The sequence below is a fragment of the Phoenix dactylifera genome, unplaced genomic scaffold, assembly GCF_009389715.1.
Source record: "Phoenix dactylifera cultivar Barhee BC4 unplaced genomic scaffold, palm_55x_up_171113_PBpolish2nd_filt_p 000333F, whole genome shotgun sequence".
Classification (NCBI taxonomy): Eukaryota; Viridiplantae; Streptophyta; class Magnoliopsida; order Arecales; family Arecaceae; genus Phoenix; species Phoenix dactylifera.
The window spans coordinates 252,145-276,470 of NW_024067796.1; the positions used below are offsets into that span (position 1 = coordinate 252,145).

At 39.4% G+C, this 24,326-nt stretch overlaps 1 protein-coding gene and 1 long non-coding RNA gene across 3 annotated transcripts; one reads left to right on the forward strand and one right to left on the reverse strand.

Moving 5' to 3' along the window:
• The first annotated feature begins 2,988 nt into the window (after positions 1 to 2,988).
• LOC120105649 lies at positions 2,989 to 3,864 on the forward strand. 2 transcript variants are annotated; one of them, XR_005508000.1, is made up of 3 exons: positions 2,989 to 3,009; positions 3,170 to 3,229; positions 3,449 to 3,864. It is a non-coding gene; the product is annotated as an uncharacterized LOC120105649 (long non-coding RNA). The 2 variants fall into 2 exon arrangements; XR_005507999.1 differs by lacking the exon at positions 2,989 to 3,009 and having other exon boundaries at positions 3,118 to 3,229.
• Positions 3,865 to 5,961: 2,097 nt separating this feature from the next.
• Positions 5,962 to 12,945, reverse strand: LOC103698887 (patatin-like protein 2). Its single transcript, XM_008780936.4, has 7 exons — positions 12,722 to 12,945; positions 11,183 to 11,364; positions 9,829 to 10,015; positions 7,742 to 7,903; positions 7,333 to 7,635; positions 6,449 to 6,621; positions 5,962 to 6,243 (listed from the first exon to the last, which is right to left on the reverse strand). Exons 1-7 carry the CDS (start codon positions 12,848 to 12,850, stop codon positions 6,165 to 6,167), a joined length of 1,215 nt encoding a protein of 404 aa, XP_008779158.1. The 5' UTR covers positions 12,851 to 12,945; the 3' UTR covers positions 5,962 to 6,164.
• Between the last annotated feature and the right edge of the window lie 11,381 nt (positions 12,946 to 24,326).

The window sequence follows — 24,326 nt, forward strand, 5'->3', positions numbered from 1 at the left end:
AATTTACAAGATGGACAAACTTCAGTCATGAAAGCCTGGCCAAATTTATTATTTAACCAAATATTGATTCTTTTTTGTGCATACTAGGTAACAATATGCCCCGAGGGAGACGATTTAGAGATGTGGAGTTCCATCATTCTCAGGTGGGATCTACTTCTGAACAGTCCCTGCAGTCCCAGCAGCCATGTGAGCACCAGCAGCACGAGTCAGGATCTCAGCATGAGCCTCCTGCTGATTGTCCGGAGGATGAGCTCCGGATCCAGGGTAATTCGATTTAAAGTTCAAATTTTATGTTCATATTTGTCTTCAACTTTTTAAGACTTTTTAATTTTAATAGATGGACAAGGGACGGTGAGGACGAGACGGGGACCCACTCAAGCAAAGGATGTGTGGAAGCTTCCTCCGGGTGAGAAGATCATCATCCGATGCAACGAATTGGGGCAGCCCATCAATAGAGCTGGAAGTCTTCTATCAAGCTTTTTAGGATCGGTTGCACGCAAGGGTCAGCTGTGTCTGCTCAACTATACGAAGTGGAATGACATGCTTCCTTCGTATAAGGTTGAGCTTCTTAGACTTATACAGGTAATGAATTAAATTTGTTCTTTTTAATTTGACCCCTCCTGTGTGTTAATTTGCTTACTACCATAATATTACTTTTGAGGTTCTATATTATTATAACATTCTGTATCTTGTTGTAGGGTAAGTTTGTACTCCCTCCAGAGAGCCATGATTGGGTGCTAAAGTCCCTCAACCGCAAATGGAAAGAATATAAAACAAAATTGAAGACGGACTTCAAGCATGAGGGTATGACAGAGGAGGAGGTTGCTCGTGTGACTCCTCCTGATGTATACCCTCAGCAGTGGAGGGAGCTTGTTCACTACTGGTTTTCTGAAAAAGGACAGGTCACGTATATTGTTTCAATATTTTATATTATATTTATTATTAATATAGATTGCAAATATATACATTGAATAATATTATACTATGTGCTTTTATTTTGGCAGACATATTCTAATATTGGCAGAGCTGCACGAGCATCTCAAGCAGTTCCTCATACTTCAGGCTCGAAGAGTTATGCGAGACGTAGAAATGAATTCGTAAGTTTGTTTGAAACTATTTGAAACTCTACTAATATATAGCACGTATCATGATATATAGTTTGGCAATATACTTTCCGTATGTGTAGATAGTAGAGCATGGAAGGGAGCCTGGTGAGGTAGAGTTTTATAAGATGACCCACACTCACCGAGATGGCAGCTTTGTCAGGGACGAGTCGAAAGATATAGTTGTATGTATTCATTTTTTATTTGATCATAATTATTTTATTAATTTTACTTCCTTTAAATTATTAATGTGACTGTTTATTTTTTTGAGAGAGATATAGGAAAGAGCTACAAATCTCATTTCAGAGCGCGTCGGGGAGTCATCATCATCCGACGCGGCCAGTCGCGTCGAGGCTCAGGTCTATGCAGAATTGATGGGCCCAGAACGTTATGGTCGCGTGAGGGGTTACGGTATCGGAGTTACCCCCACTCAGCTGTCTGCAGTGAGCCGATATACCCAAGATGCCAGACAAGGTACTAGCACTGCAGAGGTTTATAGTTTGAAGACAGAGATGGCACAGATAAAGCAGTCATATGAGACAAGGATAGAGGAGATGAGGCAGAGTCATATGACTGATATGGCGGAGTTGAAGCAGAGCCAAGAGTTGAAGATACAATCTTTGCAGGATCAGCTTGACCATATTTCATCTTTTTTGCAGAGATTTGCTCCTCCGGTACATAACTAAATATATTTGAATATTTTATATAATTATAATGTATTCTTGTATGAGCGTGATGACTTTCGTATTTTTAGTTTCTAAAGTATTTTTTTTCTTGTAGGTTGCTGATACTTCATCTACTCGTAGAGATGATGATGCCGTCGACTCTTGATACATCGTAGATTGTGTACTTACGATTTTGAGATGAATGTTTTTAGATTGTTTTAAATTTTTTTTTTTGATACTTACTATTGCTTGATCAATTGAAGTATTGAATTGGCATCATCCAGCTAAAAAACATGCATTTGTTAGTTATAGAAATTTAAGTTGTATGCCATATTTTAGGTGGTTAATTTTGTTTAATTTGCTTTATGATAACTTTGCAAACTGGCATTTTCTGATTGCAATACAACTTTCTTATATGGTTTACATGGTACTGTTGTGGTAAATGAAGGTGATTCATGTAATGATCGAGGTTAGTGTATGTGCCAGTCTATATTCAATCTTTGATTGGTAAACCTACTTCACTGATTGACTTCAGTTTTCTAGATGGCCTTTGACATGTGCTCGATGTTTCCTGTGTTCCACCTGGTGTAGGTTCTGAGAGGCCTTTGCTTCCTTTTGACAAGGTAGAGGAGCAGGAAGACAGGAAGAAGGATGAGGCTAAGCCTGTCTCCTATTCATATTCCTTCTTCCACCTCATTTTCTCCCTTGCCAGCATGTACTCGGCTATGCTTCTTACTGGCTGGTCCACGTCCGTTGGTGAAAGTGGTAAGCTTGTTGATGTTGGGTGGCCCTCTGTGTGGGTCAGGATTGTGACTGGGTGGGCCACAGCAGCTCTCTACATCTGGTCTCTAATTGCTCCCATTCTCTTCCCAGATAGGGAGTTCTGACTCCCAAGTATGTAAAAGGATGCAATAATTATTTGGGACCCAAGTCCAGTATCATTGAGTCTGTACATGTCTCTGTACACAGCTCTCGATGCTGCATTTGTGGAGGAATCTGTATTATAGATGCAGGCTAAACTTATGTGTGATTCAAGAATGATAGAGATGTTGCTATAATGTTTGGAATTGTAACCATGGTGCTTCATAATTGAACAGTAAGATGGTCATCCTTTCTTGTGCATGATTCACTGGCAACATGCAAATATTTGCTGGGTAAACTTTGATTTCATTCTCTGAAACTTTAGATAATGGGAACAATTTGTATTGGGTAATCCTACTGTTTGCTTGGCCGGAAGGAAGGTATGCTTTCTTCTGCTTTACATGTTGGACTGGGAGCCGCAGTTATTGAAAATATTGGGCAGGCTTTTGGTACTAAAAAAACAGCGGCGGTTGTTGCAGCATGATCGGGTATAGATCTTGGAAAGGACTTTAATTAGTATGTTCTATATTGACTTGACAGGAACATGGTTTCAGGACAGGCAGTCCGGCTGGACGACTTGACTCCCACGATCTAGATGAGGTAACTGGAATATATCTTCTTCATGAAAGTAAACTGTAGATTTTGCTTTTCTTCCTCTTGTTCTTCTTCGATGGTTAGCAGGGCTACTTGTCATACATGAGAAACCTGATAGATCATTCTTGTGGTTCTATTTTGCTGGCCAGCAATCTTGATCGTTTGCATCTTACTTGATTGTGTGCTTTTGCTAATTTTTGTTCTGTATTCTTTCAATTCTTGCAGTCTTTGGAGCTGTGGAATGTGATAGAGAACCAAACCATGACGGTCCAGGCACACGAAGGTCTTATTGCAGCATTGGCACAGTCACAAGCCACAGGAATGGTGGCCTCTGCTAGCCATGACAAGTCTGTTAAGCTGTGGAAGTAAGCATGGGGGGTGTTGCAGTGGAAGTAAGCTGTGGAAGTAAGCTGTGGAAGTAAGCCACAGGAATTTTTGGAAGCTACTTTGATGGTTTATGTATTCGTAGACTAAATGTTTTGTGTCATCTGTACTGAACTTCTTGTTCTATCTTACTAATCCCAGTGGTGTAGAAATGCATACCTTGTTATAATTAGTGTTGGAAGCAGTGGAACAGAGCTACTGCTGCACTGATTGTTGGTAAATCTTAGTTTTTAAGGTAACACGTGCTTGCTTTTCCATGTCTAGCCTCCATGATGGATGTGCTTCTTGGCAAACTATGTCTCTTCAACCAAATGATACTTTATATAATATATCTATGAACCATGTAATTTATGTTGATTTGGAGAAATAGTGCGATCTGATGACTAGTGTAATTTATGTAATTTATGTTGATTCATGTAATTTATGTAAGAATGCAGACAAGCCTGGAGGAAATATTGATCTAAAGAAAGGTGCTGCTGAGGTAATCTGCGCCCTAAATAATGCCGATACGCCTTTTGTTTAGCTTATTTACCTTAATGGAGTGCTGTCCATCAGCTACTATGTGCTCATGGGCCATTTGGTTCAGGTGTGCTCATGACATAATTTTGTTACTGTGTAATGCCTCCATATCTTTCCTTGTTGATAATGTTGTGCTTTTGCTGCCGGTGTTAAGCATATAAAAGCTTATAAAACAGAAATGCAAAGTCATCTCCAAAGATCACATAATATGATATCTTTTGCTATTTCTACATTGTTTTGCTTATCTGCCTTTGTCATAACCTTCTTTTCATTTTTACAATTGTTTCTGTTCAGTTGGCGACATCATTAGTTGGTTAATTGAAAATTTCAAGAATGATAAAGCTACTGAGTCATCAACAAAAAGTAATAAAACCAATGAGAGAAAAAAAGCTTTAGAAAAAGAGTCTGCAGAGAAGGAAGCAGAATGCAGCATTACTATTCTTAATATACATGTCGGTGTTATTTGCAAGGCATGGAAGCATCCATCTGCTGACAGGTAGTTCTGTTTCTTTCAAGGCATCTACCTTAAATTTTTAGAAGAACTTCATAGCTTTTAGTCCATTCTATAGTTTATTGGTTGAGGAGATAGACCTGGGAGAAGGCAACTTGCGCCAGGTAGTTGGTTGTCTTGCAAAGTTTTATAGCCCAGATGAACTGCTAGGCTTGGAAAGCCACGTTTGATAATAAACTCTTGAGACTGAAATCACAAATCATTTTCCTTCAGTGCTATCTATATTTACTTGTGAGACAAAATCTTCCCATTTTTAAAAGAAAAATCATCACAACTTGGGTGATGATGCATGTTTTTGTGTATGAATTGGCATGGATTTGAACTTTTTACCCATATGCCAGACTACCTACTTACAGAACTGGTTGATTTCTTGTATTTATTGGTAATTACAAGTTAACTCCAACACAGTTTCCATTCTATCCCTTGTGCTGGTATTTTGCAGAATTGACTGGGTATGGTAATCGAAGATATTCCTCTGTTCTGAAAGCAGCTAGAAGATGGTTCCACTGATCCACTTGTTTCTAGAAATCTTTTTGGTCTGGATGAAAATACAGCATGCCCACCTGTCTGGAGGACTGCAAGAAGAACTGCCATGCAACGAGACAGAGAAAGCAAACCTCAAGTTCACAACTACCAGAAGTTCTCAACCCATATTTTTGATGTTTAACGACGCTTTATTGCATTGCTCAAGTAGCCTAAACCGACGCTTTTAAGCGTCGGGTTTGTATAAAATGAACGACGCTTAAAAGCATCGGCATAGTCCAATACAAATACGGTGGGAAGCGTCGGTTGAAGTACGCCGACGCTTTTAAGCGTCGGATTTGTATAAAATAAACGACGCTTAAAAGCATCGGCATAGAGCGACGACGCTTTTTTGACGCGTCGGGTTAAACCCGACCCACGCCCACCTGCCCGACGTCTGACCCACGCTTTGCGATGCGTGGGCTGGAAATTCGCCGACGCTTAAAAGCGTCGGGAGAGACCAAAAAAAGCGCCGGGAGATATCTTTTCTTTTGTAGTGACCAAATGCTACTAAACTTAACTTTTTTCTTAAAAAAAGGTGAGGATAGAACGTCCGAAAACAACCTTAATCACCCAAATTTATTGATCTGAACTTACCTCGCTATCGAGTTTTTACCATATCTACCATCAAGGTAATCAGCCACCAGACTAGCTTGCAAACTTATGCTCATGGTCATTGTTGATGCCCAATAAGTAGTTTTTGATAGGGATAGTTCTTTCTAGTCCTACTTCTTTCCTTTTCCTGTTTCTTTTTAGTTTCACTTCTTGTTTCAACCAGAAAAAAAGGGACTATCCTTTCATCTGAAAATTTATTGAAATATTTGTACGTTTATCCAATAATAATATTAAAATCAAAACATTACACATTTTTATTAGGACTTTGATACTGAAATATAACAACATGCGTGCATAACATAAATTCAAAAGAAACATCCCTACTGCATTAGTTGTGAACTATGACGTGGTATTTTGATAATAAAATGATTGATAAATCAAAGATATTTATTATTGCTCTTTTGAAGCCTTTGTGTATGGCGATCTCATCTCCCGAAGCCTTCGTTCTTCGGAAAGTATCTTAGCAAACCTACGATAAAAGAAAATCTTAACATAAGTGAAAACTTATACTCCTAGCTAAATATGCAAGTTCATAATGAGAATTCTTCTTTGGATATTCAAAACATATCTTGTGCATTTTCATTAAAGTAGTATAATCTATTACATGCTAACTCACTAATTTGTGCAAGACAACAAATCTTAAAGAAACAGATTTATGCTAATAAAGAACTTACCTTTTAAGTGCTTGTTCATTTGTTTCTTTGTCTACAGGTTCATATACACCTGTCTCAAGATTTATTCTTGAAGTAGGTTTCTTCAAAAGCTCTTCACCAATTTTAACAAGACTATCCAAATTTTCTTTTGTTGCTACATCGACTGAAGATACTGTCCCTTTTAATGTATCATCCTGGTTTAGCAATAACAAAAAGATTGTCATGTTTAATAACTAAATGTATAATACTGTAGTTTTGAGCTCTAAACCTTATATATATGCTGAATGTGCGTGTTCCTTTGTCTGTTAAGCACCCACAAATGTGCATGCCATCATGGAACTGAGCTATATTATGCATTTTAGTTGATAAGGAACACAATTAATTTTTAGGTATCTTATGAATTTAAAAGGAGGTCAGTTGACATTTTCAAACTTGGTGCTTTCATCTTCATAATATGATTTAAGTTTTTCATTTTTTCTTCTGTCTTCTTCCTTTTTTTTTCTTTTTTTTTTTTTTAATTCAAGATGGTCAAGCCCTTGCTATCATGTTTGGAACCTCATTGTTAATATCAACCATGAAGAAAATAATAGTTAAACTTATAAAATAATTTTTTTTAATGATATTATCAAGTATTAAATGACATAAACAATTAAAAATGATTATCATCATTAATGAGAATATATATTCTAGAGTCTTTTACATGCTTTTTTTTCTCTTAGGCAGTTTTAAATGTTATAAAGTCTTATATTCATAAAGTAATAGCTTTTCCACTTGATTATTAGTAAAAACTGCTTAAATTCTTCACAAGTACTTAAGATTTAACTTCATCACTTTTTTATATTTGTAACTATAATCAAATATCTCCATATAAACATACAAATAACCATTTAAAAATAGAAGGTCACCTGAATTCTCAAATATTTAGAATCAGAATGTAGGGCTTGGAAGACCACAGATATATGGATATCAACCATATCACTGCTTGCTTGAGTGAAGGCATCGACTAATGGATTTGAACCGCCACTTAGCAACCAACCCAGAACTCCCCATTTACTTGACTCCTTGGCATCAAACTTTTCCTCGTTCTTTGCTGTACCTGTTCCTAATGAGATGACTAAAAACCGACCATAATCTGTAGGCTTGATTGGGAAGAAATCAGTGTTCCCTCTAAAAATCTCCTTTGTTACTTCTGACATAGCAACCAATGCCTGTGGTTTGCACAACATTAAAAGAAAAAAAAAGGAAATAGATTAGAATACATATAATATACTAGCACCATATTTATGAAAAAAACCTGATATTATGTTACAGTACCGGATTATTAGCTGCAACACCACCATCAATAAGGTTAAATTCCCTCACTTTTCCATCAGAATTTTTTATTTTGAAGTAATGTCCAGGAAGGTAAGTTGGAGCAGCAGATGTACTAATGGAAATATCAGATAGCTCAGCATCCAATAAAGCATTATGTTTCACCTGCATTTGAACTCGTCATACAATTGAACAAGATATATAATCATAGTAGCGTTGAATAATACACTAATAATGTTGGTCAAGGAACACCCAATTTTAGAAGAGCTTGCTATGCATCACCATTCAAGAATAGCTAGTTATGCATAGTTACTTTGTGTTGAGCTTGTTTGCATATAGATCCATACTCCAGCAAACATTTTCATATACAACCAGTTTTCGCTTTTGGTTTAATTACACAACTTTGTTCATATTATTCAAAGAAAAGTTATTGGAATGTTCACCTTGAACCTAAACAGGGAGAAGGACCTTAGAGAACAAGGAAAGGGAGGATCATGCTTACGAAGGAGAATCACAATAATAGCGAGAAAGGAGTAACAGAAGAATGGCTATTTCGTATCAATAGAAATGATGTGAAAGGTGGATGAACATATTAAGGCTCTGTTTGGGGAGCTGTTGGCAGTAGAGCTTTTTGAAGTAGAACTTTTATAAAAAATTGTTTGTTGTTTGATAACTACATTTCTAATGTGCTGTGCCACTTTAACATGTGTTTGCTAAACAAATTGAAAAAGTATTTTTGGTATGATAAAATGACCATAAAGGACATTGCATAATATTATACAATAGAGCATAATAAAATATAATATATATTAATTCATAAATATATGATATAGTATAATATTATTGTAATGTAATATAATTTTATTATAATATAGTAATATAATATTGTATACTATAGCATAATAATTTAATAGAAGATTAAATTATTTAACATAGCATATCAATCTATTATAATATAATGTAATATAATATTATATTTATAGTTTAATACAATAATAAATATATAAAATATTGTAATTATTAGTGTAAATTAATTTTTCACCCTTCTTATGACCATTTATCTCTCCAACAAATTTTCTAGCTAGGTGATAAAATTGGTTAAACAATTACTAATATTTTTATTTATTTATTTATTTATTTATTTATTTATTCATTCATTCTTTTTTCTTTTCTTTTATTTTTTTTATTTTTTTTTCTTTTTTTTCTTTTCTTTTCCTTCTCTTCTTTCTTCTTCTTCCTTCCCGAAGCTTCTCCTCTCTTTACTTCTTTCTTTCTTCTCTTCCCCTCTCACTTCTTCCTCCCTTGCCCCACTTCTCCCGCACGGTCATGGAAGGGGCAATCAAGCTCTTGGGTGGGCCAGCCGAGGCCGACGGTGCTACGATGGGAGGGTGGACAGCAAAGCCAGAGACAAGGGTGAGGGCATGGATGGAGTGAACGGAGCGGCCGAGGGCGGCGGGGAGAAAGGAGGCGGCTTTGAGGAGAGGGGCGAAGGAGAGGCGGTAGGGGGAGAGAGAGCGGTAGAGGAAGAGGGAGAAGAGGTGGAGGGCGTCGGGGGCGGTGGCGAGGGAGAGGGAGAGGGCCTTGAGGGTGACATTGAAGAGGGGGGAATGGGGATGGGTGGGAGAGGAAGAGGCAGCGGGATGGAGTGTTTTGGGAGGAAGAGGAACTTTTAAATTGAGGTATTTTGGTCAAATAAATAGCTTTCCGACACGGCTTGAAAGTGCTTTTTTGAAAAGCTCCAAAATGAAGTTTATCCTAAAAAGCTGTTTCCAGTTTTCTGGAAAAGCTAAAACAGCTTTTCGAAATTTTTACCAAATAATCTTTTTTATTTTAAAGTATTTTTGGAGGGCCAGAAAGTATTTTTTGATGAGGACAAAAATACACATCCATACCTAACAAAAACACGCATGTTGGTGAGGACAGAAAATGTAATGGATAAACAGCTAGTCATTGCTTGTGTATCTGGCTCAGCCATTGCAAGGTTTTATGACCAATTTATTCTTGACCGTTTCTTAGAGTGCACGCATAGACGAAAAAAAAAAATGGAAGAAAGTTAAACTAACTAGAGTTGCAAAAAATCAAAGAAGAACCTCATAGGAGGAGAATATTGTGGGTTGAAGTTTTTTGATATCAAAAGCTGGTATGACCACGTTTGTCAAGGTCTGGTGCAGTCTCAAGCTCCCTAGTCTTTCCTTAATAGTCTGGTGAAGATACTTTCCATCATACTTGGGTCCGCTAAATAGTCTGAAAGCGTTAAAAGCTCCATCAATAGGTCCTCTGCAATACACACAAGTACAAACCAATTAGTAGAAGAATGCCTTAAAGATTTTGTTGACATTTTAGTTACCAGCCAATTATGTATGGGACATTGTCGAACAGGACAATAAATACCATTATTTTCGTCTATCAATTTTTTTCCACCCTTTCTTTTCCATGATGAAAAACTATGCTTGGATGCTTATCCTTAATTTGTGGTGCATATGGCACTACAGAGAGCCATGCATGCTTGGATAGCCATGGTACAAGTCATCTCATTGGGGAAGGGGGGCCCTTGCACAATCTCTCAACCCAGTATGTTCGGCAGCCCAATGCAAGGTTCTCCACTTCCAAGATGAGAATGTAGTATCCTCCATTTCCAAGATGAGAAACATGGTAGCTATCCAAAGATACATATCCGTGGTGCAAAACATGCACCTTAGACGCTTTTGGGCTCTCTAAATTCTTATTTTTTTCTCTTTATTTTGTATATCTATGTACACTGAAAATAATCAAATTCCTCACAAGAGAAGGGTATCATCACCATCAGTGGTCTTGTTTTCTATCAAAATAATTGGCAGCATCATTTCATATATTTGTGTAACTACAGAGAAATCGTTCTTCAGCAAAATGGTGGACTCCACCTCACCTTACAGAAGTCACCACTTTCACAGTATTATATTACATGTATTGCCTCGCTACCGTGACAGCATCAACACCATCTTAACCTAATAAGCATACTAATATTTAAATTTGTCTGACATAGTCTCATTATATATCTTTTTCCTTTCATTTTTTTCTCAAAAAAAAAAAGAGCCCGGAAGGTTATACTTTGGGGATTGAATGCATGTGAAACTTCTCCCCAGCACTTATACCACTTAAGTACCGGGTCTCTTGGCTAATGTAATTAGATGACAACTAATAACTTCTTGAGCTACTTTTAGATAAATATTCTAGATTCTCATGGAAATTTCTTCAGGTCCAAGAATGATACAATGAAGACATTATAACGTTAACATTAATTATTGTTGAATAGTATAAATATTATCATTAAAATTGATCGATGCAATCATCTTTAAGTTTTATATCACTTCTATTGGCATTTCATGGTACTTGTCTCTCAAATACTGAAGTGTCAGAAAACAGAAGTCACGAGTCTAAGCAAAGGTATATGTACATATATATTACCGAGGTTGTGGGAAGATCTTAGGGCTGTGCTCCAAATAAAAGGCCTTGATATCTTTAGCTTCGAAGATAGGCCGGTTCTTCTCGTTTGGTGCAGTTAACATGGCAGTCACAAGGCCGCCAGTGCTAGTTCCAGCAATCACATCGAAGTAATCCGCAAGCCTTGCATCCACTCCATCGTGCTCCTAAAGAAGGAGAAAAAACGTATGGAAATCAAGTATTTAGCGTTAGCCTATAACCTGGTCCATTAGGTCTTGATTCAGCTATGGATCAAACTAAAATTTTAAAATAAAAAATGAATAAAATTGTAAAATTTTAATATTAATCATGATCTTATTATATATGTATCATCTAAAGCACAAACGACAGAATTTCCCAAGCTATTATTAAAAAGGGAAAATCTCTTACCCTACATATATATGCTGTAAATCTTAGGATGGCAATGATGATAAAGGGAATTCAAAAATAGACAAATTTATACTATTGATAATATTTTCAAAAAAATAATTCTAATAAATAAATAATAAAATTTTAGTTTTATTTGACTTGGATGGATCAAAACTAGATCATTTGGATGAGTCAAATGGTTGATGAGTCCACATCAATGGACCATATGAGTTTTCAGGACTTATTATTTTAGGATTAATTAACTTGATTCATACAAGCTTGTATGGGTTGAGCGCATCAGCCTTAACATTTGTTTCGACCATTCTATGCAGGCATATGCCATTGGCATGGATTTAATATCAATTCAAAGACATATTTCATCCACCATGCCCTTGGCTACCTAAGCTGTAGAAAAGTTTTTCAGATATAATATGAAAACTTTCATTTACTTATAGTCAAGTTACATATTTTGAAAGCAACCCGTCCATAGCGTTAACCAAATCAATCTCCACAAGTTAATACGATGTATCGCACCTGATCTTGTAGCCAAGAGAGAGGTGCCAACATCTTGAGAAAGATTACCACCTTTTGCTAAAGAAAAAGCTATTTTTTCCTTTTAGGGGAAGGGTGCAGTCTTTGAGAGAGGATATAGATGCAATTTAAATTTGCTCAAAAGAACATATTTTGCTCGGAAAACACGTTCTCCTGAAAAAATTACAGGACCTCGTGCAATGCATGGCAAACTTTGAGAGTAATTTTCTTCATCATGTGATGGCATACTGAATTAAAAGCTATCATGAAGAACCATACTAATTTCAAAAGCCATCATGCATTGTAGTTTTAATGGAAACTTGGTTTCTACTTCATGATGATCATAAACTACAACCAAGAAAGACTTAAATCGAATAGTTGATTCATATAAGAACCTAGCAAAAATTGTAGAAAGCTGGTTTCTTTTGATCAACATAACAAAGACTTTATTCATTAATTGTTATGTGTTTGTAAGGCTAAACAAGTTGCCTACCAAACTACCTAACATACGTAATGAAGGTAGAATATAGAGACCAATTTCACCCACAGTACGCATAGCTTATGAACTTAATCAGCATGGCAGAGTTGTCGATCCATAAAATGGGTAGCACGACGATCAATTACCTGAAGCTGTGACTCCAAGAAGGCAAGGATTGTAGCAGGAATAATTCCTCTAATCCCTCCTCCATCGATGCTAAGAACAGTGATAAGATTCCCGTATGTTGGGGCCTGGATCTGAATTATGTCAGTCATGGCAACTTACGATAGAAGAATTATTTTTGTAGATTAGGTTGGGAGAAGAAACAGGAATTGGAACAAGAAGAGAGCTGGTATATCTGTTCCAAAGTTCTGGCAATGTAGTGCATCATTAATGTAGTATTTATAGGCCTACAGATTAATTACACACAAGCGATAAATGAGACCTTTCACCTGTCATCAAATTATTATAATCATGTCTAGCTAAGCATTGGAATGAGTCCAAGGTCAGGAGGTAAGCCTTGAATTAGTCTGTTCAAAGAATGTGCTCTCCGTGCATCTAGTATGTTTTAAATCTGAATTTTGTGTTAGGGAACAAAAGCCTAGTGAATAGGATTAACAAGGTGGAATCTATTGGACTTCCATAGAAAAGAAATATGGACAGGCTGCAATAAAATGGATGACTCAGATTATTATTCTACCTTGCTTGTACATGTATAGACTTATTTTGCTTTTATCGGCATCTCTGTCATAAAGAATTGGAAATTACTAGCACGATTGGATACGGGAAATACGAGGCTTATAGCTAGAAGTAAATAAATCAGCCATAGCGGCAATCAACTAGTTTATGCGAGTAAAAATACTGAGTCAAAAAAAAAAAAATACTAACACTTCTCGTGGTCCAATCTAGGGCCTTGTCTTTTCTTGGAATAAGATATCATTTATGAGCAACGTGCAGGCAATTTGGTGTAGCTCGCTCCAACACACAGCAAACCAACATGTGGGAGAGAATTTTGATGCAATTGTTTAATTGGAAATAATGTTGAACTCAAATTTGGGATAGTAGCGTGGATAGCTAATATGTAAGACGACTGAAACTTGTAAGTATTAAATATACCCTATCTTGAGGGCTATCCAATGAAGAGATCTGCTTGACTTGAGAAAAGCACAAATTAAGGCCGGCTCATAACTAAATAAACTACGATTGAATCAGCACACAACCTCATAATTCCAAGCCAAGCAAAAATATTAGATAATGTTCAATCACATGTGACTCCATATATGGTCAAATATATGTATACTATTATACATATATTATGTATTAGATAAATAGAAAACCTTTGGATTGAAGCTTCAACAAGTACATTTTTCATTCCTTAAATCAATGAAACATTAATTCTAGCTTGAAATCATGCTTGAACTAAGCTGGATTCAAGCTCGAAATGAATGTAGCTTGATATATGAAGATCAAGTTCATGAGTTAGGCTTGTGCTTAGCATGATTCAAAATTAAGCTCCAATTGAACTCAAAATAATGATAAACAAATCAAGCTTATCTAATAGCTCAAGCTTGAAATTTATCTTCAACCTAGTGGCTTGCTTAGACCTAATCGGTTCTCTTCCGCTGCCACACATGAGCGTCATCGGGTTGCTATTTTTTATTACCTTTCTAGTGTCGTGAAGGGTGATATGGTGGAGAATGGAAACATTATTGATGTTAACATTTGTTTTACTTATGTTGATACCGATCAAATGCGGCCAAAAGAAAGTTAAGCCTAACATAATATCATTTTTCCTTCATGAGCTTAAGCTTCAGGGTCAATTAGTTAGTTATTATAGTATTATAACTTGGGTTTGCTAGATATCACAACTTCAAGCCAACTTCACACCAATTATTTACTCAATTTCCCCAGTTTATATAGGCCTAATAGAAGTGGTCAACATGGTTGGTCCAAATGTTGAGAAACCACTTGTAATTGGGGAGGTGATTGAAGGAGACATAACTTTTGGGTCAATTGGTTACTTAACAAAGAAACCTTCGATTGTGGAGGTGATAGGAGAAGGTGTAACTTTTAGGTCAATTGGTTAGTTCACAAAGAAACTTTCAACCAATGTAGGCGATCGCAGTCATTCTAGTTGTGGAGCTGGAAGGCATCGGCAAGGCGCAGATTGGACTCAGCCTAAATGAGGTGGACAAGAAAATTCTTTGTAGTAGAGGGAACGAAAGAAAGAGATATAGGCAAGATTGCATAAGATGGTAACAAGGAAGTTGGGGATAACAACAATGCAGATGAAGCGCCAGGAAAGAGGTGGGAAAGTGGAGTAGCAGTTCTTCATAGTGGTGACAAAGGGCAGATAGAGTGAGTGAAAATAGGATGAAAGTAGGACTCGATTAAAGGCTTGAAGTTAGATCTGGATATCTTGTTCACCACCAGCATTATCAGTACAACCTTCATTAAGTCTAACTATGATATTAATTTTTTGTTACTTAACCATGATAGATTTGGAGGATTTTGAACCTCTAAGCTCATGAGGAAATAATAAATAGGAATAGGAAAGGAGGTCTTATAGGAGCTTGACCAAAGGAATATAGCATTGTTAACGATGTGTTATGAACTCATAGCCCAATAGCTCAAGCTATTAGATGAGGAGACCAGCCCAAGCTTATAGATCGATATGGCACCCATATAGTCAGTCGATGTGGGCCTATGATAATCTCCCTTACTTAACCATATGGCGCCCTCATTATGCATTGGCTCGTACTTGAGAAGGAGGCTCGATAACTTGGATCCTATGTGACCTTAAGCTTGTATCTCAGTGAAGGACCATATTACTGATAAGGGTTATATGAGATCTTGCTCTAATACCACCTGCCTTGGATTCACAAAGAAAAAGCTTAAGTTTTTGGAATGTGAGTCTAAAAAATAAGCTGGAGATGGAGGGGAGTGCCAAAGAGAAAGATAAGCTCAATTTTTGGCCTAATTGAAGTTCAAGGTCAATTTTTGGAGATTCCACTCCTGGCATCACTTTCATTGTCACTTTTTTCTTGTCCCATGCGTGAGTTTGGCTTGTAAGATCCTTTTTTAATGTTTTGCCTTGTCAATAAATAGACTTGTTTTGCTTAGGCAAGTCACACTACAAAAGAAAGGATATCTCCCGGCGGTTTTTTTTGGTCTCTACCGATGCTTTTAAGCGTCGGCGAATTTCCAGCCCACGCACCCCAAAGCGTGGGTCAGACGTCGGGCAGGTGGGCGTGGGTCCGGTTTTTGCCGACGCTAAGAGAAAGCGTCGGCAAAAATTGGGATTTCCCGACGCTAATAAAAGCGTGGCTAAAAGAGTCAAAGCCGACGCTTATAAGCGTCGCTAAAAGGTCAGTTTTGAACGACGCTTTTAGCGATGCTTTAAAGCGTCGATAAATAAGTCAAAGCCAACGCTTATAAGCGTCGGCGTTAGCCACCTGTTTTTTAAAAAAAAAACAGAGTAGCACTAATTGCCTCAGCCTCTGCTGCCGAGGCTTCAACCAAATATTCCACACCTTTGCTCAGTCTCCTGCACCAAAATCATGCATCCAAATCTGGAAACCCTGCTGTTGGCAAAACTGGAGGTGGGCTTGGAGTAGCGGTGGGGACGGCGAAGGGGGATTTCCCGCTACCTTCGGATCTCGGACGATTTCGGCCCCGGTGCTGGTGTCATTCTTCTGTTGGGTTGGCGGTGGCGGATCGAAGGTGGAGGCAGGGGAGGCTTCGGTTCGGACCGGAACCTGCTGCTGCAGCGGCGCCGGATTTGGGGAATGAACGGCTGCCATCTGGTGATGAACCGGAGCCGGTGCCGGAGTGGAGATCTTGGCTGAGTTAGATCGGGCGTCGAGAGAGGCCGTGTGGAGGGTAGCGTTGTGGTACCAGATGCAGAAGTGGATGGACATGGCCTTGGAGGAGGGGATGATGGAGTACCTGCTGCACTCCTGAACGACCTCAAATCCCCATTCAATCACAATCAACCCCTCTTCATCAAAAACTAACGACCTCGTTCTCCTCCAAAGAAATCAATAATGATTCACGTAATTTAAATCCAATAGCCAATTTTCTTTCAAGCGATACACGATCCAAGATTCCGACAATCAAACCCCAAAACAACAAAAAAGGCCAAAGAAATCCACGCCAGAGAAAGTGGCAACGAAAAAATCCAAGAAAAAAAAAAGAGAAATGGATAATCTTACTTGCATCAGAGACAGTGTAGTTGACGATCGACGCCTTCCAGAAAGGCTGCAAGAAGGCGAGGCCGATACGCTTGAAGACCTCCTTAGGGTTCCCAGAGGCCAGACAGAGAGGAGAGGAGAAGGAGAGGAAGAAAAGGGAAGAATCAGCTCAGCTTTAGTAAGAATGGGAATGGGTGAGGGAAGGAGCTCAGAGGTGTAGGCAGAGGCTGAGGAATCTTAGGCAACGACAGCAGATTCTAGCGAGAAGAAAGATAAGGGAACTCGAAACATGGGAACAAAGAAAGAGGGGTTTTGCAAGGGAAGAATGGGGTTTTGGCCAGCGGAGCTCAGTGGTAGATCATCCGGAGGGGGTGAAGCGGATTTAAAGAAAAGGTTTTGGAAGAGATAAACCCACCTCAACGAAGGGATAAGGCTGGCCATTCGTCAGTGTGGAGTAGCCCCAATAGCCGGCAGTGACGTGACTTAATGCTGAGCTCTCCAAGCTTTGTTCCAGGTGCAGCCCCTGTTATCCCGAGGGCATGGGTTGGAAAGGATTTGGCCTACGACGACGCTTATAAGCGTCGTCGTAGGTCCAGCTTACACCGACGCTTAAAAAGCGTCGTCAATTTTAAAGATGTACCGACGCTTTTAAAAAGCGTCGGTAAAATTTGGCGCTGGTCAAAACTATCCCGACGCTTTTCCCTAGCGTCGGAAAAAAAGTGTCGGGAAATCTACCTTTTCCTGTAGTGTCAATATCTCTACTTAATACAATGTAGACATACCAATGATATCAGTCGGTAGCTTTGGAGATTGGGGTGGAGAAGTGGAGAGAACTAGAGTAAGACCTCATGGAATGGAGCCTAATCCATGATTGTCACTTTTTTTAGAAGAAATAATAGCTCATATATCTACAAGAAACCAATGGAGCTATATTCTCAATAATAGTTAGTGCCACAGCATGCAACTCATCTTTCATTCAAAAGAAAGAGAGTTGTTTGTTATCTTGGACTTCCAAGAAATGAGGGAGGAACCAAGAAATAGAAAATATTATAGTTGCAATCTACTTGATCACTAGCCCAAGTTACATTAGAGAAGGTAGAAGAGCTATAAGCTACAAGCTAGAAGATCTAGGGAATGGTGCAAGTGAGTTAGTAGCACAAAGATAATGAAGGTATGAGATGCACAAAATGAACTGATGTTAGGAAAAATACAAACTGCTTGTAATGAACAGCATAAACAATATCTAGCTTGGATACAGTAAGGTCAATAAGTCTAGCCCATGAGAAGGTGATACTAAGGAGGATCAGGAAGAGACGTACCAAAGTTAGGCCATAAGTGATGATTGAGCTTTAATGTAGTCACAACATTGCAAGTTTTGAGCAAGACAATACAAGAAAGCTAGCATATGATATGTGATATGTATCAAGACTGACCACAACTCACCCGAGAGGCCACCCAATCAAAGCTTTTCACGAAGCTAGGGCACCACCAATCAGGGCTAGCCACTTGGCACGTCCGAAAGCGCCCATCCAGAATTTCAAAAGTCCTCATAACTTGGAAAACCCTAATCGAGATCCGAGACAATCTTCAAAATCACGCTGACCTACCAGGTGAGGTGTGATCGTGTGCAAAAAGCCCACACCCAATATTCAGAACGTGTGAAGGCCTGTCAATTCTGGCTGATCCATATGCCCGAACTCCACAGCAACAGGCTCTCGCCTTCACCTATACAACCAACTATCCAGGGGATCTTTCAGATAAGTATTCGATTATCCTAACAGACCACGAATAACCTCTTGCTATTTCTTGATTATCATCCTGACCAAGAAATCGGAGGATCCCCTGCCGGACACATTCCGACAAGAGGATTTCCTCATCTGTGCTATTTTAGGGCGAGGGTGGTTGCAGATCAGCATCTTCGCAATCGCTGCCCGCATCAAAACTCAACCCAGCATGATCCCAGCAGCCGATCGTCGAGCCCTCTAGTACCAACGCTTCACTCGTTCGGCACCTAGAGCAGGCCAATTCGTAGCGGCAACAATTGGCGCTATAGGAAGGGTTCGAACCTTTGAACTTGTGGAAAACAAGGACACATCCCACTTTGTTTCTTTGCTAGATCTAAGCGCCTTCGGCAATGATCTCACTAGTCAGATGCATCCCACTATGAGCACTGACTCTGAAGCATAACATGGCAATGTGAATAGATTTTGAAAGTCTAAGAAGTAATGTAGTGGTCCATGATGGATTATTGAAAATTGTCGACTAAGATTTTGCTTGACTTACAATGTGAATCGACATAATCATGTCACCAACATATAATAAAAGATTATTATAGCCTCTATAACTAAATTAGGTGAACATGGCAAGATCATGGGCATTAAGGAAAACTTGAACCTATGACAGTGCAACCCAATCGCTCAAAAAGTATATGAGGAGCCTCAGTAGACCAAACAAGACAAATGTGTAATGAGGATGGGAAATCTGAGGTGATGGTACTATATAGAGTCCCTCATGAATATCACTACGAAGAAACACATTCTTCATGGCAAGCTGGTAAAGCATCAAGTGATCAATAACAATTATAGAAATAAGTCTTTACAATAGTCATATGAGCCACCCATGCAAAAAGTCTCCTTGAAGTCATCCTTATGCTCTTGCTAAAACCCTAAGCTACTAAACGATCCTTATAACAATAAATCTTCTAGAGAAATAGGAACCTTGGCAGTGTCATGCCCCAAACCTATCATTTGTGTTCATGTGACATAGCTGCATACTCTAGCAGATTTATTATAACGCCTTCCGACTAGTTTTTTTGGATGAGATCGTAGATTGAGCTTAAATAGAGGCTGCATGTGAGGATCCATGCAGGCATGTATTTAATCCAACATCAGTTATGCACTGAGTAGATCTTGGATACTTATATAGGACCCGACTAGCTTTTTTGGATAAGGTTCTAAATTATTACAGCCAAGAAGCAATAGCACAAGGTCCCTAGTGTCAATGTGCTCAAGAGTGAAAACTCTTTAGGCCATTGTGTGCCACTCAAGAGTATCAATCGCCTTGTTGAAAGCCCTAGTCTCCTTCTAGGTGTTAATGGCAAATTCAAAGTCTGAAATCTAGTAAAAAACACTTAGGAGCCGGGAGGGAGACATAGAGAAGAGCTTAGTTAAAGCTCAAGAAAGATGCTAGGGATAACGATGCCCAGGAGGGAGAGTTACCACTAGGTAAATATTGCAAGCTAATAACTTGTTAGGAGTATCATAAACGAGTAGGAGTCGTATCTGATGCCAAGGCCCAGGTTGCTAAAGGAGAAGGTAAGTTCGGAGGCTCAGGGAAGCATGGAACATGGGTTGGAGTAGACATGGATGAATCTACAATCAGAAGATCCAGAACGACGACGTTGAGCACTAGAATAAGACCACAGACTGTGGATGAGGAAGAATGATAAGAAGTATTCTCATGAAAAATAACATCACAAAAGATATGCATGCACCGAACCATAGGATTATAACATGCAAATCTTTTATGTTCGAGACTATAACCTAGGAAAACACATCGAGTAGATTGAGGAGAGAGAGTTTGGTGCATTCAAAGAAAAAGGGAATAACAAAGCAACTATAACAGAAAACTCAGATTATCATATCTTCGAGGACTCACTACAATTAAGGTTATGAAGAACAAAGTACAATGAATATCGATGAGATAGACAATCCAAGCAGCGTTAGCCCAGAAATGAGGAGGACCAGAAGCAAAAGAGAATGAGCTGTCTTGATAATGTAAGGATGCTTTTGCTTAGCTATACCTTTTTTTTGGGAGCACCATAATAAGAGAGGAAGGAAGAGTCCCTCCTGAAGCTAGGTCAGAAAGTCATGGGATAAATACTAACGACCAGAATTGGGAGGAGGGTCTTAATGGCTTAAAGGAAATGAGCGGGAACAATAGCAATAAAATATTTGTAAATCTGGCATAGCGGTAAGCAAGAATGCAGCAAATAAATCCATGCAAAAATAGAGTAATCATTAATGAAAGTGATATAGTATCTTTTTCAACCATTTCTAACAAACAGGGCTAGACTCCCTAGTATCTGAGTGAATCAATTCGACAGGCAAAGCAGAAATAGATTACTAGAATGAAAAGGCAGTTTTGCATTAAGACACAACCTTTGCAATATGGCATATCTAGACTAGGTAGAGGATCTAAACCTTCAGTATGAATAAGGGCAGTAAGATGAATCACAGAGAGCCAATGCGATGATGCCAAGACTCAAAGCCAAGGGTAGAGGAAATGTCTGTAATATGTGACCAAAGAGGTAGGCACATCGAAGCAGTCCATCAAATATACTCCGTTAAGCGATTGCCAAAACTAATCAGACTACTGGATTTGCTAATCTCGCACATAACAAGATGCAACATCAAATGAAACAAGACATTCATGATCAGTAAGCTGACTACCAAATAGCAAATCAACAGATAAGCTGGGCAATGCAGATGGAGGGAATAGTAAAGTGGGCGGCTTTGACTTCACCTTGCTAAAACGGTCGTCTTAGGATACCATAAGTAGTAACATTAGGAGGTTGAAAAGGAGATGATGCAGAAATACTAAGAAAAGATTCATATAGAGTCATATGATAGGAAGCACTGGATTCTATAATCCGGGTCAGGGAAGACTTAGATACACCTGAAGTGCCGGTATTAGAGAAAGTAGGGGAAGCATGCTCAAGTGATAAATCCAATGCTAGCCGTCTGCTGAGCAAGCTGAGCAGACAACTCTAGACAACAGCTAGAAGAAGTCAAGGACAACATAGAATTAGAATCTGGTGTTAGTGATGTTTCCATATATGATCATATCGTCACTTGGATGTTGAAGAAAGCTACAAGACATAAATGTTGGCAGCGAAATACCAACGAGCAGGTAGCATGCAGTTCTCGTCAGCAATAAAAACTTGGAATTAATGCTTTCGTACGAGCCTAACAGGGAAGGGATTCAAATTTGGTGGCTGGGCAATAACTGCACATTCGTTCTAGGCTATGGAACAGTGACCAATCAAGGCCAATCGAGACGCGGAGAATGGCTTAAATATAGGTGCTCGGATGTTACTTGAGACCTTTCATCGAACATATTGTGCGCAAGAGTTCTGTTGCTGATTTTGGCCAAAAATGAAGCCAATCAAGATTACACGATGCTTTGAAATACCTGTCCTGGATGATCAAGTGGTTTGAAGATGGCTGGAAACAAGGCACGGAACAAGTGCAATGAGAGGACCCGAGGACAGACCAGCAGAGAATGCTTCACTGATTTCAAACAAAGTCCAGCAAAGAATGAGATTTGGAGATGTACATTTAGTGATTAGGGAATGAGATCAATACATGAATGTTGGATGCAACGGCGCTAATATCATGTTACAATAAGGCATGGGTTGTGAAAAATGATGTTACTTTAGAGTAATCTCAAGAGTGTATATACATGACCATACTAGACAGGCAGCGAGGCTACCACCGAAGAGTAAATACCCAAGCATATGCATATATACAATCTAGGTCTCCAACATTATCTATGATATTTTATGTCCATTAAATTTATCTGAACAGCTTATCAGAAGCATTCTCCCCACGGTTTAGAATTTCCAAGGAAGCCCCAACTCATAAAATACCCATTGGAACAACATATATCCAAAGAGGCTTTAATAAATTTAGTCCTACATCGGCTATGCACAAAATTAATCTTGGATACTTATATAAAACCAAAGAATCTAAATGACATCTTCCAACTAGTTTTTTTGGGATGATTTCCTAATTTATAACAATTAGTGCAAACCCGACTCATGGCCCATAGCAACGGCTCTAATCATGGCATTTTTTATTAGATTTATGGTATTCGTTATTTGATTTGAATGGATTTGGATGCTTTACCTTGGCAAGGACGCCAAAGCTTCAACTAGGTAAATATATGAGGAGCCGTGAGGGTGTGTATTTAATCTTATATCGACTATGCACGTGATAGATTTCTAGTACTTATACAATACTAAGAAACCATAATAATATCTTCTGCTAGCTTTCTTAGGTGAGGTTCTAGGTTATTACAAAATGAATTTAGATTTTTAGCTTGGCAAGAATGCTAGAAAGCGTTTGTTTAGTCACACGTCAGCTACGCACCAGATTTTTGATACTTATATTGTGAGATACGGGCTGAAGTCGGCAGGGGTTGCCGACTTCAGTCTTGTTCCTCTTTTGAGAAGAGCGGAACAGAGGATCGCGAATCGCGATCCTCTCCGACTCTTTTGGGGACGATCGGGGCGAGGGCGCCGCAGGTATCCCGCGGCACCCCCCCTCCAACTAATCCGCGGCCGATCGCGGCCGCAGATTTCGCTCGGCCGCCGCGATCTTCGCGGCGGAGAGCTGTTACGAGGGGGGTGATAAAAACACCCCCATCGCCTCCAAGCCCTCCTCCCTACCCTCTAAGCCTTCTCCTCTTCCTCTCCTCCCTATCCACTCCCTCTCCTTCCTCTGCTCCCGCTTTCCAAGTCGCCGGTGAGCCGCCTCGGCCAACCACCACCACCACCCGAGCCTCCCCTGTTTCGAGATCTCCTTCCTCTTCGAAAAGCACCATCGCCGCCGCTGCTTAACACCGGATCGAGCCTCCCTTAGCCGAGATCCACCGCCTTCGTCGACCGCCGGTGAGCTTCCCTCCTCCTTGCCTTCGTCTTTTGCCAAATAACATGATATTTTTCTCTATTTTTGCCTCAAACCGAGACCCTTCTCGGTTCTTCCTCGACGCCGGTCGCCGCAGCGGCCGGCTGGCCGTCGACCGAACGACAGCCCCTGGCCACCCAGGCCGGCCACCCAGCCAGCCCTCTCCTGTCTCCGCTCTCCCCTCTCCTCTCTCCCTTCTCTCGGTTTCCATCTCCTCTGTCCATGGGGAGTTTGACGAAGATGAAGGCCCATCGTGGGCCGAACTGGGCCAATTTAGGCCCGGTTAACCGTGGGCTCAAATTGGGCCCAGACCTGAATCCAAAATTTGAAATCCGAACCCGAACTCGAACCCAAACCCGGAACCCGAAATCCGAAACCTAAAACCCGAAACCCGAAACCCAAAATCCGAACCCGTTTGGCCAATAAATAGAATTTTACAGTTAAACCCTTGACAGTATATTATTTCACAAAAGAGCCTTCTGCAATTTATGTTTGTTCCCTATAAGAAAGATTATTACATAAGGATCCCCAAATATATTTGATTGATCCCTCCACTAAAGTTTTATTATAGAACAATATCCTGTAATTAAGTATTAGTCCCTACAATGAATTGTGTTGCATAAATATCCATTAGAGACCAACTTTGGGGGCCCTATTGGGCCGAGTCTATGCGGGCCCACTGGGCCGTGTCCGATGTGGGCCTTATTGGGCCATGTTCATTATAGACCAACTCTAGGCCCTGTTGGGCCGTACCCAGTAGTATTATTTCTGGATTTTGCTTAGCTCTGAAATTAACAAGAAATTAATTAAATTTAAATAGGTGAACCTGATCCGCCTGTCTGAAGTAGGGATTAAGCGAGAAGAGGTAA

What these genes read in the sequence shown, in the direction of transcription:
- LOC103698887 (XM_008780936.4), bottom strand. Translation starts at nt 12,850, where the DNA reads ATGACTGACATAATTCAGATCCAGGCCCCAACATACGGGAATCTTATC. An exon ending in GTGTTGCAGCTAATAATCCG is followed by an intron (nt 7,636 to 7,741) that starts GTACTGTAACAT and finishes TGCAAACCACAG; the next exon opens with GCATTGGTTGCTATGTCAGA. An exon ending in AATGAACAAGCACTTAAAAG is followed by an intron (nt 6,244 to 6,448) that starts GTAAGTTCTTTA and finishes CTTTTATCGTAG; the next exon opens with GTTTGCTAAGATACTTTCCG.